Genomic DNA, 16627 nt, shown 5'->3' with positions numbered 1-16627 from the left:
CTGGATTTGTGCCTGAGGCGAGCTGGGGAGCAGCTGTGTCCAAGCCATGCTACCTTTAGTGCTGCAGCCCCCGGGCACCACGTGCCCCAGCCTGCCCCACGCTCTGTGGCCGCCACACAGCTGTGCCTGCGGCCTGCTCCGTGTGCCCACACCTGGGCGCTGCCCGCCTCTGGCAGCTGCGGCTCCCGGGGCTTGAGCCACCCTGGCAGCCTCCCAGTAGGGCCCTCACACCACCTGCCACACGGCACAGGCAGGACAGCGCGGGGATGCACAAACAGCTTGCTCTCCTTTGATATTTCATGCCTAAATTTCAATTGCCTGATCAAGGACTCAAATTCAGCAGTGAATTCTTGGAACATCTACAAATGGAACTCACGTGTTCTTAAACAGGAACAAAAAGATGATGAAATAGAACGACTCCACGTCTCTGTGTGTGTGTGTGTGTGTCTCCCCTGCACACGAGTGTGCTGACACACACCAGGGGCTGGCCCACCATGGGACCTCCACCCAGTGTGTTAGGAACAAGGAAAAGGATACCATTTTTCTCCCCAAGACAGCCAACACTGCGTAGACAGAAATGGCACTCTGCAGTGACACAGGTCACATCTGACCCACCATTCCTTTAGGCACAAATACTCCTTTTCCCTTGAGCCACTGCTCTGTTTTTCCAAGGTGTTGGCCAGTGTTACTCCTGTCAGGCCCAGAAAAGGCAAGTACCTGACTGCACAGTGGCTCAGGAAAGCCTGCCCCAAGGGCAATCCTTGCAGTAACTCCCTGCCTTTAGGGGCAGAAATTCCCAAAACAGTGCCTGACTGACACTTTTTTAGCCTTTTAAGGCACCGCTTCTGTGTTCCTGTTTACATTGAATTTACCAGTTAAACTGTATTGTGCCATGTATTTTGTGTGTAGATTTGCTGTTGTTACTGCTGCTCCATGTCACATGCATCATTCATGCAAACAGTGACTAACCTGGCAATGTAACAATGCTAACAGCTGTATCCAGCTGTGCTCTCTTCCTGCAGCGTAGCACTTGGCCATTCTGCTGCTTCCAACACTTGTCTTACTTTAGTCTTACCTCTTCCTCCTTTTGAACAGCACCAAACTTCATCCCAGGAAAATAATCAAAATTCCCATTATCTCCCATTCTGCCACATGTAACTCCCTCCCCTTAAGTTCTCTCATCCTTTTATGTGGCTTTCATGTTGTATGGTGCACAGACAGTGCTCCTGCACAGCGGTGCTCTGTAGCAGGTGAGACTGTGACCTGCTGCTGCCCTATTTAAAGGAAAACATTTGCTCTCATGGCTCTTCCCAAGTGCCACAGACAGGAAGCTGAGTGGGCCCAGGAGGTAAATGCTGACATTTAAAGTGATAGTTTCCTGAGGAGCAGCAATCAAAAATACTTGATCTGGTTTCACTATCGGAGGTGCAGACAGCAGCTCTGTGTCCTCATGAGTGCAGCATTTGGGGGAAAGGCCCCTTTTTCAGTGGCCACAGATATTCCAGGAGAAAGGATTGTCTGAGAAACACATTTCCTCAACTTTCTGTTCTGTGAAAGGTGCCATTGGTGTGTGAAAGTGCAAAGCTCTAGGACGCAACTTGCATGGACATTATTGCTAGTCTCTGCTCTTACAGACAGCTGGGTCTGAAAGCGATTTGAATGTCTGTGACAGAGATGACCCTGCACGAGGCTGTGTTCCTGTTCTCCACCTGAGCACATACCACATCCAGCACCCCTCCCTCTGCCTCCAGGAGCCCCGTGTTGGCACCATGTCTCCAGGCCGGTGCCGCGCCCCTTTCGCCGCACAGACTGCCCCGTGTGTCACCCATCTTGCTGTGCCACTCCGGTGGCTCTCTGCCCCTCACACCGGAGCCACCAGGCTGGCTGTGGCCCGGCCCCTCGCCAGCTGTGTGCCGCACACCCACCTGGTCTCCTTGCTGAGGCCGCATCAGCGAGACTCTGTCGTACTGGCGCCGCAGCAGTGCCCACAGCGCATCCAGCCGGCCCTGTGGGGACACAGCGGGCTCAGTCAGGGGCAGCAGCACATCCCACCCGCGTGGGGGCTGCCCGGGGGCATCCCAGGGCCCTGGCCTGCTACAGCAGAGCACCACTTCCCTGGAGCCAGATGAGCAGAGCTAAGCCCGGCCTGCGTCCCCTGCAACCACTGTGGTGCTGCTCCTGCCCACCCGGAGTGCCAGGGAAGGCACTCACCTGCCCGGGTAGCAGAGCTGGTTAGGAGCATCCCGCTCTGTGCAGATGGTTCCACACCTTGCCTGTGTGTCTGGACATCATGGCTTCAGGGATTTCTGGGGGTCAGAAAGGACTCAAAGGTGCTTGGGAAGATAGAAGTATCCAGAATCCCAGCTGCACCTGTTTGTTTTCTGCTCTTAACACCCAAAAGGCAAGGTCTTTACAGACCGCTTGTAAGCAGTGCTTTTGCTCTGTTTGCAGGTGACTCAGAGCACCATTCTTTATGAGCCAGATAGAACAACTTGCTTTTTGTATTAGACTTCTTGCATTACATTGTTTTATATAACTTTTTGCTTTTCTTGGTTTGTCATGACAATGTGTGTTTAAAACTTAGTGTAGCAGCTACAAACTGCAGTTTTGGGTTTAATTAGCTCTACTAAGCCAACAAAGCCCCCATAGATTTTAATGCTCTCACTGCACAATATGTCCCTTTTTAAGGGAAGGCAAACAGAACGTGGTAATAATGATCAAGTGTTGCATTTAGGGCTACAAACTGCTCCTGCCATTCCTGCTGAGTAGGTGTTCCCTTCAAGAATAGCACATTACACTTGAATGGGAACACTTGAAAAGTAATGCACAGCTCAGCCTGCATAAGGCACAAAGAATCCAGCCCTTAATAACAAATGGTACCAAAGACTTAGCAGATACCTTGATTGGCGTGTACCACTTCTGCTGCATTGCTGGTGAGGTAGGCTTTCGTTTAGGTGGTTTAGGGTGAAAAGGTTCTTCTGGTTCTTCTGGGAGTTTCACCACAGCATTCTTTGCTTTTTCCAACCTGGCCCCTTCTTCTGTGGAGCCTTTGTCGCCCCAGCGCACCTGAGGAAAGGCAGAGTTCAGATGTGAGTGCACCTCAGGGCAGAGAAACTGCTGCAAATAACAGAGGAAGAGGTGCTGGATAAACAAGAGAGGAGGTACTGAGGAGAACAATACCTCTTCATTATGATAACAGTCTTAGTTAAATGCCTGTACATAAGTCTCAGTAGTGAAAGAAAATCCTGTCTTGCTTTACAAGGCTGTACAGGAGACAGGGAATCCATGAAATCTTCTCTAAGTAACAATATAAAAATGTAATTTCCACTTCTTATTTATCCTAAAATTCCAGACCTTAATCTGTCACCCATGAAAGCCAAGATTTCTGAACTCAGGTCTCCTAGCCCAGAGAGTTTTCGAGAACCCCAGTGTAGATTTAATGTGATGTTTGGGCAGGTTTGAGCAGAAGCTCCTTGAACCTGCTCAGATTTCCCCATTGTCCTGCAGGAAGATACACACTGGAGACGTGCAGGTGAAGCAGTCTAACCTGCCTAAGTGCATACAGAACATGCATGTAGAATGCATAGCAATGTGTATGTTAATCACTGCTCCAAGTGTATAAAATATAGAGTTGAAAGAGAAGGAAACCTGGGTTATCACAACTGGCGAGAAAGACACTATTCCCACAGTATTCCCACTTCCATACAGGCTATACTCAGTGGGCTCTGGAGATGAAATACATGGAAAAACCTTCCCGCTAAGAGGGACAATTTACTTTGCCACAGGAATCCATTTTACCTTGTCACTGGAAGCACCATGCAGCAATCTGAGCAGGGGTGTTTGCTGTACTGCGCACAGAAACAAGCCTGGACAAGGCTGTTTCCTTCTCATCCAAAAAGGAATGGCTAAAAGCTATGGCTGGAGTTTGAAAGTCCTTAGTGAAAGTAGCCTGGATCATTTCAGCAAGACTTGCCATAATCATGCCATTCGCTGTGATCTGGCTTGCCAGGAGGCCCCTGTACACCTCTGTCTTTCACTGTGATCAATGGTACTTTCACAGAGGTTGTCATGGGGCTACTAAAATGTATTTTGAACATTAAAATGTATTTTAAATCATTAGATGTTGGATCTCTCACTGAAAAAATTACTTTCTCCTTCAGACAAAAGTCACGTCACACAGAAGAAACCAGAAGTGATGGAGTCTGACCACCCAATTTTGACAGAAAAATGAATTAACTGTAACAGGTGTGGGTCTGGCAATGACAGAACTTTGTATCAGTGCCAAAAGACAGAGCCAGACGAGCAAACAGCCCTGCCCAAGCTATCTGGGACTCTCACAGAGGGGTGGAGCTAGTGGGGAAGGCAGGAGTGGATAGGTACCTGCCCCAGCACAGCAGTGGGAAGTACAAGTGCTGATTCAGTCCCTTCCCTTCTCCAGGAAGGGAAGCTGCCAGAGGAGTCAAGCTGCTGGAGGAATGGCAGAAGAAAAGAGGCCAGAGAAGCAGATGACTCCACTGCCACATGGACTGCAAACATGGAAGAATGTCATGACTGGGCCAGCAAGTTTGTCACTGGCCATGGCACAGAAACCATCTTTAACAGCCAGGTAAGGAACAACCTCCCTTGGGGTGTATTTTCTTTCACTTCTGCCCCAACTCCCCAAAGGAGAAGCATGCTCCTGAGCCAGGGAGAGCTGTGAGGCCTGTCCTGCTCTCCCAACAGCCTGAGTCTTCCCATCCCCAGTCCCAGACACGGCAGGGCAGAGGTGAAGCTCCCCAGTCAGATCTGGAGGCACTGACCATTGGTGCTCAGCCAGACCTGTCACTGCTCTGGGCTCCCAGGGACGGACAGAGCCACAGCCCCACAGAAGGGGGGCTTTTTTCAAGGCCCCATGATTATGCTGGCAGGAATTTCAGTTGGTTAACATCTTTAGCCCTTAGTCCTGCACAAAACTTCTACCAAAGATGAAAAGGTTTTCTAACCTAATCTCCAGTTTCTACCCTCATTTGCATTTTTGCCATGGGCTGAACATCCTTCTTTGTGGTCCTGATGTCACTTGTGTTCATGAGGTTTCTGCTCCATTGTGCAGGATCTCATTTGGGAGTCCCTCCTGGAGGCTATCATAGCTTCCCTCAAATCCAGGCTTGTAATTCTTGATGTTGGAAAGCATTGCCTAATTTGCCTCTAAAAAACACTGCACAAAATGTTTGCTTTTTGTGAAATCTGAAGCTCTTCAGAACTGCTGAAGAAAATGCATATGAGCACCATAGCTTCAAACCTGCATGTTCTGCTTTTGCATTTAGAAAGTACTCAAGCAAAGCTGATTAGACCAATCCCTTTAAAGTTTCATCAAGACACCTCAGTACGGCCTAGGTGGGTGTTTCAGACAGAGACAGCTTCCTGGACTGCAGTTAAAAACTGCTTTGCACATTCCATATAGGCTGACTTGACTACAAAACCTGCCATAAGGATGTGCCCATAAGGATGCACATTCTTCATTCTGTTTTAATTAACATGATGCTATCATGTCTCTTCAAAGACAGGCTCTGTTGTCGCTGTGAGTCCCTCTGGGATCAAGCCTCTCCTCAGCGTCACCATTGTCAGCGCATTTGGCTGGCCCACACTTGGGGGACTTATGTTTCACTGTAATTCCTTCCAAAACACGCAGAAAAGGCTCTCACTCTCTCTTTCTCATTAGTTTGATGGAAAGAGCATGTCTTGAGGCAGCTATTTAAAGTCCCAGTCAAATGGAACTACTGAAAGCTGTTCTTTCAGAGGCAAGGTCAGGATTGTTCGATCTGGTAACGAATTTTCCAAGGCTTATGCCAGTGGGAAGACAAGCACACATTATGGCCTTGTATTTTCAGTGCACTTTCAAGTCTTTGTTTCCACACTTGCAACCTCAGAGAGCTCGTGCTTGAGGGAACTGCCATCTCCAAATCATACCAACCTCCATCCTCTTAATTCCCCCAACTCCTCGTCCACCATAGTAGGAAGCATCCACCGTGGGCCACTTCTTGGAAGGCAAGGGCTGCTGTTCTTCTTCCTGTAAGCACATTCAAATGATACTTACTTTTAAAAGATACTTAGACACACATTAATGTCTTTTCCATATATTTCACTGGAGTTCCTGGAGCATACACTGTTGGTTGTGAAAGGGGTGCAAACACTGAGGACAGCACAGCCTCCAGTGTATTACTGCCCATAAGAGGGGGCATAAGAGGGGGCAGTAAGGGGAATTCCCCTTACAAAGGGAATTCCTCAGTGTCTGGAATGACAGAGCTGGGGGGGAATGCTGCCTAAGTCCTACATGACATCTTTAGATGTTGGACAAGGATTATTCAGGCTTTCTGCTTTCAGCGCAGAATGTGAAAAACAAAGCTATCTTGGAATAAAGGCCCTAAGTGTTTCTGTGGATCTGGGCTTAATTCAGGCCACTCTGAGCTGAGACAGAGCAGAGATCTGGACTTTGGCAACCCTGCTCTCCGTTAAAGGTGCTCTCCGGGGCAGTCCCTTCTCCGGCAGCACTCGGACAAGGAGCCGGAGACGCAGCGCGCAGGGAAGCCCAGGAGAGGTTCCCTGTGAGCAGTGTGGTAAGATTAGCACCATCAGACCGTACCTCTTTTGGGGCTGGCGGAGGTGGAGGGGGATCCTTGATGACCTGAAAGAGCCAAACACAGGAAAGAATAAGGTGCTGCACTGGCAGCGGCCCTAGGCAGCAGACCACAGTAAGAGTGACCTGTTTCCACTTGAGCCCCCGTGACCGCCAGCAAGCTGGCAGCCTGTGCTGCCCACTCCCCTGAGCATCCATCAGCGAGACCTTCTGGAAATTACCACCATCCGTCTGCCAGGACCTGCCATCCCTGGCCTGCAGACACTCTGGGCAGACGTGTCTGCTGCTGCGCTTCCTGGCCGGATAAGCCTCAGCCGCTGTGAGGAACAGCCGGTGCCAAGACCCCCCAGAGTCCGTGAGCAATCCTGGAGAAAAAGCCTTCGAGGCCTGTGTGAGGTCCTGCACAGCCATGGGCCCAGCAGCCGCTGCTGCTGCCGTGCTGCTGGGGAGTCACTGGCACAGTGACAAGTGTGAAATGCCTTCTGGCAGCTCAGGCTTCACCTCTGGATGTCCCAGACGCTTCCACAGTCTCTCATTTCCCACCTCCCAGCTCCATGACTGTGCAGTGCCTGCTCTGCAGTCACCCTCCCACACTCCTGACACTGCTCTGGGTGAGGCCCATTCCTGGGAGCATTTTTTACACCTCCATTTAAATCTCTTCTACAGTCTCTTCCCATTCCCTTTGTCACATGCACACTGTGAAGCTCAGAGAATGCTCAGCACTGACAGTCCCAGCAGGGTAGGGGCAGGCAAGGGACCCTCTTCACTGATTCAGCTGAAAACTTAATGCACAGCTGTTCCTCCACGAGAAAATCAGGTTTTCAAGCTAACAGTAGGTTCTTTGGTGACATTGGGCCATGTTTTGGGCTTGGGTATTGCCTGGAAATGACTAAAAAAACACACCATGAATATCGAGGAGTCTGTTCTTGCTGTGCCTTGATATTACACAAACCTATCCAAAACTGTCCATGCTAACAAACACCTCATTCTAATACAGGTTTTAAGTAACTTAATTGAAATATGCCTTATTTTATTCACTCTGTACTATTTAATTTTAGTACTTCCATTAAACACTGCCTATGAACAATATCGCTGCAGAGACGGTCAGCATAATACATGAAGAAACATATTTTTCTTGATCAATAGCATTTTCCATCTTGATTTACATTTTAGTTCTCAGTGCCACCCACATAGTTACTACTGACTGCCTAAACAGGCTATGGACTTTCAGCAGTGCATAAAGGAATTCTGACCAACAAGAGAAATAACTTATGGCACCCCTGGTACCAGTTTTCCACAGCCCTTCAGGTTTAAGATATGGAATGGCTCATTTGTCAAGCTCAGAGTGATTTGGGTGGGTTGGAAAGTGACCTGTGGATTTCAATTAAACATCCCTTTGCTGTTAAAATGTTGCAAAACTATTCCAGACATTACTTTTCTTTAAATTGTTCTGTACACTTTTTCTTCCCTGCAATCAGGAGCTTCCAGCATTCTTAACAGAAAGTAATTATTTAATTAGTGAAACATTCCTGAGAGCCACACTGGAATAATTACCCTAACTTTACATGAAACAACAACACAGAGGATTGTGGGATGGATCCTGAGAGATATTTGGATGCTGAGTAGGATTTGCCAAACCCTGGAGATATTTCATGCTCGCTGAAAGCAATTAGGAGACCTGAAACAGTAAAGCAGCACTTTCACTCAAGGAAGGGCCACCTTCTTTACTTTCTGTCCTTACGTCCATTTTACCTGTCCCTAACCATCATCCCCAAACAGTCTCTTTCTCTGTCAGGCCTGCAGACTGTACAGAAGAAGGTCCTCCTAGGTAGATTTGTATGTACCCATATGAAATGGCACTGCCCTTGCTTTGCCCAGCAAACCTCTCCGTGATGAGGGATGGAATTCCTGTGGGCCCTGCGCCCATTGTACGGGATGCAGAAATACAATTCCCACCCTGGACAATCAAGGGAATCCTGACTTGTTTGAGCTCACTGTGGCTTCATAAGGCAATAGTCAATGGCAGCTTTTGCTCATCTCCTCAAGTGGAGGATCTAATCCTGTGCCAGCTCCTGAACTCCCTGAAATTTGAGGGGAAATGCAGTTTAAAGCCAAGCAATCCATTAATTAGCTGTTATTTCTAATGGCTTCAGAAAATGAAACTTGTTTTAAAAGTGACAGTGGTGTGAGAAAATAATCTGCTTTGAGTAGCAGCTCCTCACCCTGCTGACAGCACTGGAATGTCAATGCCTGCATCCTTATGCTTCCACAGGCTCTCACACTCACACACGAATCACATGTGCACACACAAGGATTCTTTTCAATTGTGTGATACTCCAAGTGAAATCAGTAGAAAGCTGTTCATGAAAAAGAGAAATTCAAGGCACACATGCAGCTCTGCATGGAGCTGCACACAGAACTGCACAGAGGAAGACTAGAGTATTGTAAATTAACTTCTGCAGAGCAGGATTCAGGTTGTTTCAATGACAAAGCCACTGAATAACGCTGCTGTCTTATCATCCTCATGGAGAGATGGGCGGCTTGCTCAGTTTGTTTGGTTTTATCATCAGCCTCTCTGGGCAAAGCTCCATCTCATTTAGTGAGTTGCAAAGAATGAAGGTTTGAGTTTGGAGAAGAGCTGATTTCTTTTTAAAAAATTGTTAAAAAAAATAAGGAGTTGGTGCTTGAGGCAGCAGTGCCTCTGATCCACTCATTAACACTTCTCTGCTGCTCCAGGATGTGGGCATTAGGAGATGTCAGCAAAAAGCCTACAGCCAGCTTGCTGTAATCATATGTTCCACAGCGAGGGACAAGTGACAGAACTGTCACAGTGAAACCCTTGATAGCAGAGGACAAGGAGGGAGAAGGAAGAGGAGTCCCCCTGCCCCACCCTCTGAGTGTCCATGGGACTCACACCATGGAACGTTATGAGACCGGGCCTCAGCCAGGATGGAGCTGGGCCCACATGCAGGGGATAACACATCCGCCTGGCCCCGGACACTCGGTCTGCCCATGACACCCTGTACCTCTCTTTTCCGTGGGAATCTGACTCCTGTGCTCCTGCTCTTTGTTCCAGGAAACCAGGCACTGTGCTCTGCCAGGGAAGCAGAGCCAGAGGAAGGAAAGAACAGGTCCTTCCTGGCCCTAATGCTGCCTCTCTCCTCAGGGACGCTGCCCTGAAGCCCAGGACTACTAAGCCACAAGTGGCCCTTCCAGGTGATGGATGTCAAGCCTCACATGCCGGAGAGAAGGGCATGAACTGAGGCACAGGACCAGGGCCAGCCAGCAAAACCAGAAGGAAAGATCAGTATTCTGCAGTAAGTTCAGTGCGTGTGGGCTTGCAACTCAGCAGTGTCGTAGCAAAGAGGCCTAAGATTACCTTTTCTTTTGAAGTAACAAACAGTATCCCACAGAAGGTGAGAGGAAACACAGAGGGCATAAATATTTAAAGAACTATGGTTTTATAAGGCTGGAAATTGATAATATAGAACTATGCACTGACTGCTTCATGTAGGTATTTTAACTTACAAAGCTGGTTTATTAATAAAGGTTGGGTTTTTTAAAATAAGAAATGCAGGAACTATTTTTTTTACTGATTTCCAATGTTCCTTTTCCACAGGGAAGCTCACCATATAAAATAAAGTGGAGGTAAGGCAATTAACAGGAAGCTCTCTGGACTTCTGTTGCGCCTGTGCTGTGGAGAACAAGCGAGGCTTTTTGTTCTCATCTCAGGAACCCCAGACTGTGAGGGTGCAGATGGAGGCTGAGATTTTCTGCCCTTGGACAACCAGTGGCCTGATGGACCCCCTGGGTCACAAGGGCTGCAGCACTGTCAGGTGAGAAGGACAGTTCCTCTCTGCCCCACATTCCACAAGCCCCAGACAAGAACAGGAACCCAGACCAGGGAATCTATCTCCATTTCCCTAGTCCTCCATGCTGTCCTTGAGCTGGACAAATAATAAACTTCCCCACTCTCCCAGAAAGGAATGGCAGGAGTCAAGTGACCAACACTGCTGTTGCTGGGGTCAGGGTAGAGAGTGCACTCAGATAAAGAGATGGATGTCTGCAGGGATTATGGAAAAAACAGGGATTTCCAACCTGAGAGCCCATAATGGACTACAAATACCAATTTTACTGAGAGCAGTTTTAAAGTGGTCCTTGATTTCAGGGTAACATCTGCACACCATTAAGGCTACCCCAGTCCCAGCAACAGCCCTGTGCTGGTGCTGGTTCCTGTGTGTGCAACTCAAGACAGGCAGGGCTGTGCCCGGTGAAGCCCCAGTGCTGGAGCTGCTCTCCCCAGCCCTTTCTGCCTGTCACAAGCTCCCCAAGAGCTGCCTGCCCACCACTTAACCGGTTTCCTGCAGGATCTGTGTTTCCTACCCATGGCTCAGGGTGCAGGGGCTGTTCCCCACAGTCTGTACTCACCACTTTGCAGCAGAGGGGCCAGAACCACCAGAGCAGGCCGAGTGCCACCAGCAGCAACAGCACGAGGACGGCAATGAGCGCTGCCACACCACTGGACTGCAGAGACAGCAGGGACAGCGTCAGTGCCGCTTCAGCTGCTCACCCCAAAAGCCGGCGCTAGTTCTGCTTAGGTCAGGGGGTTCCTTCTGATGTAAAACTCATGGAATTGATAGCCCTGAGATCAGAACAAGGCCCAGCTTGAGGAAAAGATGGAGTCCATTGCTAAAGAATGAGCCATCAGACACCGATGGGGGAAGTCTCATCCTAAGCCTGTGGATAAGAGGTGCCCCTCTTCTCCATGAGGACACAGATCTCACACATGGACTGGGGAGCACGGGGGGAGATTTTAAGGCATCTATACAAACAGTACACCTGTGAGGCTTTGATGCTGATCGCCCACAGTCCTGCAGAGATTGTGGCACGCTGACTCCCTGCAGCCATGCTGTGGGAACCTGAAACTGAAAGGAGTCTTCCTGCTTCCAGCAACACTTGTACTGCAGAACTGAGCAGACCACCTCCCACACCTCCCACACCTCCAACCCACTTCCTGGGAGTGTCTTTACTCCTACACTTCTAGGCTTTTAGAACAATACTGACAGAAACATAACAGCATCCCTAGGAAAATAAAGTTATTCAGACTTTAGCTGGGAAAAAAGAAAGGAGAGGCCCAAGGAATCACTGAGACTGGAATAGTGCGTGAACAGTCCTGACCCAGAGATGCTCCACTGCACATGGGAGTGGAACAGAGCCGTATTCCAGGTGCAGTGAGGCACACCGGTACAGTGGGTGCCTGGGTGACTAATGCCGTGTATTTTTGTTTGTTTTCACTGCAGTAACGTGTGTTTGTTGGGAGGCTGTAACTTGTAACTCATCTCCCAGTCAGCCGTCAGCTGCTCAGCTCCCAGAATTAGTGAGCAGTTCTAGCAGTGACCCATTTCTTGAGTTGCCCATCTGCTACTATGGAAACAGCAGTTCTTGTGTGGAACTGCCTTTGCTGCAGCACAGGCCAAGAGCAGAAACCAGAAAGAGACAAAAAAGGCTGCTGAGAAGCTCTTCCTGCTGCTGTGCACATCTGTACCTCTCTGCCTCCTGCCAGGGCAGGCTGTGAGCACAGAGCAGCAGAGCTGCCATGCAGCACACCGGGAAGGCCGTGCCTAGCACCTCGCTCTGAGCTGCTTTGTGTCAGAGCTTTTCTGTTCCCTCTCTGTGCACTCCTGGCAGCTTTTACAGGGGCACCATGTGCTGCCTTCTCTGCGAGGCTAAGGTACAGGCAGGCTGCAGCCAGGCTGCAGCAGCTCCTATGCAGCACAGCCCTCAGACCCCCTGGCTGGGTATGTGGCTGGCATGCTGCTGACTGACAGAGGCCCTGAAACAGAGAACAGATTTGGGCTCTCTGTGTTCCTTCAGCTCCCAGCTCAGTTAGGCTTCCCCTCCTGAAACTGCAGGGCTGCACTGGATCTCTGATTTCTACAGCTGCACGAATGGTGAGGTTTTAAGCGAGCAGAATAAAATTCTCATTTTTTCTCTTTTCGGTTACTGATCTGTGAGTAAAGAAATCCTGTTGGGAGCAATGCACGGTGATGGGCAGAAGAGATTCTCTCCGTGCTCCATGCCCTATGGAAAAGTTGCTCTCAAGTCACGCTTGAGATAAGACACATTTAAAGGCACACTTGCACATGCTCAACTCTGTATGCTTGTCTCCCTCCACAAATTCCAGCTGTCCTGTGTAATCCAAAAGGAATTAAAGGAGAGCAAAAATGTGAGAGTAGAAAATGTATGTATCAAGTTAGAAAAGACTGGCTGCACAAGTGTGTGGTTTCTCCCAGCAGCAGTTTTTATCTCTTCTATAACCTGTGATCAGACTTAGCAGGATGTTCACACTGCCTCACTTCCAGGTGTAAGTGGGGTACTCTGGCCTTTGCTTGGACAGGCTGTCTCCCTGGATGAACAAGAGCAAAGAGCCTACACACCTTACAGAGGCCCCAGAGTTACGGGGCGTTAGTACCTCTGCAGGACTGTAACCTCTCTCCACACTCAGGCTGAAGGGCCAAGCTTGTGCCCATCTGCTCCCTCCAGTCCTACTCAGGGAAGAGCCATGTGGGAATGGGACCGCAGGTGACCACCATGCCTGGCCCTCCGGACGTGATATCTACAGTGGGCAGGTCTCTGAGGGCAGGGAAGCCTCCCAGTACTTTGAAAGACACAGCTTTGCACAGCAAAGTGGAAGCAGAGGTTCTCTGCTCTGAGGTCTTGCGATGGCAAAGCTCAAAGAGAAACGGGGTGTGGGGATTTTACAAGGAGTTATGGAAGTCATTCACTTACACACTCCGAAGCAGTGATGGTTAACGAGCTGGACATGAAAGACTGGCCTTCATTCAAACTCACCAAAACCTCCAGGGTTCTGCCAAGAGACAAAGAAGAAACATGAGAGGCATGCAACAGCCAAGAAAGGCTCATACCTGCTCCACAGGCACTGGTACCTACAGCCTCTGCTCCACGGGGAGTGTCCTCAGAGGGGAGATGGAAGCCTATTCCTATTTGGGAATAAGTCTGGTCTCCTTGGGAATAAGTTTGGTCTCCTTGACAAAGAGCTATCCAAGTAGAGAATGTCCCTTCCCCATTTCACAGAGCAGAAAATACTCCCAGAAGTTTGACATAAAACAAACTGAAGTTCAGCTGTAAAAGTAGCATTGTTTTGTCTGTTCCATAACCATCTCCTTAGTCACACACAGACATTATGGTTAAAGATGTCGGATAATTATAAATGGTCAGGACTTGCTATAAATAGCCCCGAACACTGCACACAAATGGTATGTGGTTTACATTTTACAAATTAACCCTACAAGAAAACAACACATGGTGGATGTTAAACAGAAGAAGACTCCTCAGCTTCTCTGGCTTGGATTCCCAGGATTCAGACAGTTTATGTTATGCATAGATGTAATTAAATAAAAATGTAGATATCCATGAACTAAAAGGATTAATCATTTACACCGTTCTTACATGTCATGAGTTTTTATTCTGGCACAAACACTGTAGTCAATATGGAGTTCAAAGCTATTTTAGCTAATTTGGCTAATTTCTTCTTCAGTTTTAGCAAAAATGAAGTGAGTTGCTTCCACTAAACTCATTTTTAAATGATCTGTTCTGAATAATTGATCCTAGAGAAAGAATACCTCTTAATTTCCTTCTACTTGGAATTCACTGGAATAAGTGAATCAGAACCAATAAAAACCCAAAACTATTTGATTCCCATGCAGAGCAATAAATCAGACCACAGTGAACTTCGGTCAATGATGACTTTTTTTAAGACGTGGTGCTTTTTATTATTTTTAATTCTAGTTACTTGTTTCAGCATTGTAACGAGGAATGCTGGGGGAAACTCCAGCATGAGGATTCTACTTAGGTTTGACCAAACACTCCTGGAACTGCAGGGCGGGAGGGTTTCCTGCCTCCCCTGGGGGAGAGGAGGACCGCCAGGTTGAGCTGCTCACACACTCCTGCAGCTGCCCCACCAGCCCTGTGTGCCCTGGCAGCCCTCTGAGTCTTGCCTCGAATGCCACTAGTGAGGAATGAGGCTGTTTTGGTAGATGGTCTTTGCTAGCAAATGGAGCAAAACGGGGACATGAAACACACCTGGTTAAAACACGTAAGCCACACTAAAGAAAAGGATCATTCCCTGGCATCCTGGGGATCTTGACATGTCCTTGAGCTCACTGGGTTATATGAAACATTCTCTGAAATAGCAAAGATTTCCCAGTGGACTGGAGCCCACTGTACACCTCACTGTTTGCAACACAGTAACCATTCCTGGCTATAATAGGTACTAGCTGGGATTGCATTTCCCAGCCCTGGTGCCATGTGCCACCCCGCGCCTGCAGCTCTGTGGCCCCGCGCTCCCGCTGTCGGCACACTGACAGATCCCAGGGAGCAGGCTCACTGAGCAATCAGCTCCAGCATGGACACACTGCAGGAGGGCAGCCCTGCCCTACCCACTCCTACCCTGATACACTGCTGCAGGGATGAGCCACTGGAGATGTCACTGGAGCTGATCATACCCTCTCAGTTCTGGAAGCCACAGAGTGAACTCACACAGATAATTACCTCATCTTCAAAAGGATGAACCTGTCAACACAGAAATGCACTCCTTCCCTGAGACTGTCACGGCTGTAGGGAATACCAAATACATTCTTTCATTTCTTGGGCAGCCACCTGTTTGCTGCACTGTGGGTACTTGTGATTCATACAAACACTGCCCCCTAAACCGGGAATCTCAGAAAGAGGTGTCCTGCTTCTGCTACTCCTTCTCACACAGCTCAGAGACAGACTCGTGCACAAACACATCCTAGTGTTTACCAGCAACCGGCCACTTGTGTGAGGCTTTTAGCTCAGCACTGCCAAAACTGAAAATACTCTGAGATGAAAATGACAAGCAGCAGTGATCCCATGTCTTGGGCCCCTGCATTTCCCACTGGTGATTGCCAGTGTAGTGCGAAGCCAAGTGCCTCCAACAGAGCTCAGTACTGCCAGGTCAAGAGAACATTCCTGTCCCTGCAGCCAGGCAGCTCTTGGGCACAGCGCTGGTTCACCAGTGAGGGGTGAGGCTGTACTAGTTTTGTACCAGCACAGATCCCAGCTGAGGGCTGAGCTCTGGAAAGCTGCCACAGAGTGGGGTATCTCCTCAGGGCCCCTCAAATAAACCCCCTCAAGAATCAGGCAGTGTTGTTGCCACAGTTCCCAGGGGCCATCCCACAGCACCATCCTGCAGCCTGGCACCAGGAACACGCAGAGCTGAGCAGCTTTTCCCTGTGCAGCTGGACACACAGGGCTGCAGGGGCCAGGCTCCAGGGAAAGGCAGTGGAGCCCTGCTCACGCCTCCTCAAAACCCCAGCAGTGCCCACAGACAGTGGCTTTCCAAGGCTTTGAGCCAGCATGATCATTCCCATCCTCTGCTCCCTTCTGACACCACATCTGAGCAAGGTGGAATCAGAGAGCTGGCAAAGGAGCACAGTGCTGTGCAGCATAAACCCTACTGCTCTGCCTCTACCTCAGCCCTAAAGTGCACCTTCCCAGCGTTCTGTACTTCAATCTCTTTTAACTCTACTAGGAAAACTGCCTTTCATTATCAATTCATGGCCCTTCCTCCATGTGGAAGGGATTTTCCTATCCGTTTTCTGTGCAATATCACTTTTTGGATGGGAACCAATCCTAGAAAACTTAAGTCTGAAAAGAGCTTTTTAAAAATGTTCTGATTTCTGACCAAAAGTAACCACAAGACTCTTGCAACTTGAAGCCGTGTCGGTCCTGGCCCACTGCCCATCCTAATACACAATTTACCAAAAAATGAAACTTGAGGAGACCAAACAGTTGCGACTCCTTCAGTCATGCCCGCTGCTGGTTCATTGTGACAGCAGAGGAATGTGGCCCAGTGCCATATGTCCCTGCAACTCTGGTCTAAAGCCTCCCATTCTCTGTGAAATACAGCTGACATTTCCATCTACGGTACCCTATTTGCAAAGTATTCATTTGCTCCTTACTTTATGGGAA

General features: G+C 48.9%; 1 protein-coding gene and 1 long non-coding RNA gene across 2 annotated transcripts in view; one reads left to right on the top strand and one right to left on the bottom strand.

Moving 5' to 3' along the window:
- LOC120752667 (uncharacterized) overlaps nt 1-10346 on the top strand; it is a 58277-nt gene extending 47931 nt beyond the window's left edge. The window contains exons 2-4 of the long non-coding RNA XR_005700788.2: nt 4439-4606; nt 9780-9930; nt 10233-10346. This is a non-coding gene — a long non-coding RNA (uncharacterized LOC120752667). The remainder of the gene's footprint in view (nt 1-4438; nt 4607-9779; nt 9931-10232) is intronic.
- ANTXR2 (ANTXR cell adhesion molecule 2) overlaps nt 1-16627 on the bottom strand; it is a 77415-nt gene that overhangs the window by 23306 nt on the left and 37482 nt on the right. Inside the window, exons 11-16 of the mRNA XM_040064098.2 lie at nt 13403-13481; nt 11042-11137; nt 6620-6661; nt 5951-6046; nt 2899-3066; nt 1926-2006 (exon numbers count right to left, since the gene is read on the bottom strand). Of these exons, the coding sequence (XP_039920032.1) occupies nt 1926-2006; nt 2899-3066; nt 5951-6046; nt 6620-6661; nt 11042-11137; nt 13403-13481 (562 nt within the window). The remainder of the gene's footprint in view (nt 1-1925; nt 2007-2898; nt 3067-5950; nt 6047-6619; nt 6662-11041; nt 11138-13402; nt 13482-16627) is intronic.

The sequence above is a fragment of the Hirundo rustica genome, chromosome 5 (assembly GCF_015227805.2).
Source record: "Hirundo rustica isolate bHirRus1 chromosome 5, bHirRus1.pri.v3, whole genome shotgun sequence".
Lineage (NCBI taxonomy): Eukaryota > Metazoa > Chordata > Aves > Passeriformes > Hirundinidae > Hirundo > Hirundo rustica.
Note: the sequence above shows the minus strand (reverse complement) of the source record. Positions and strands in the feature narration are given on the sequence as shown.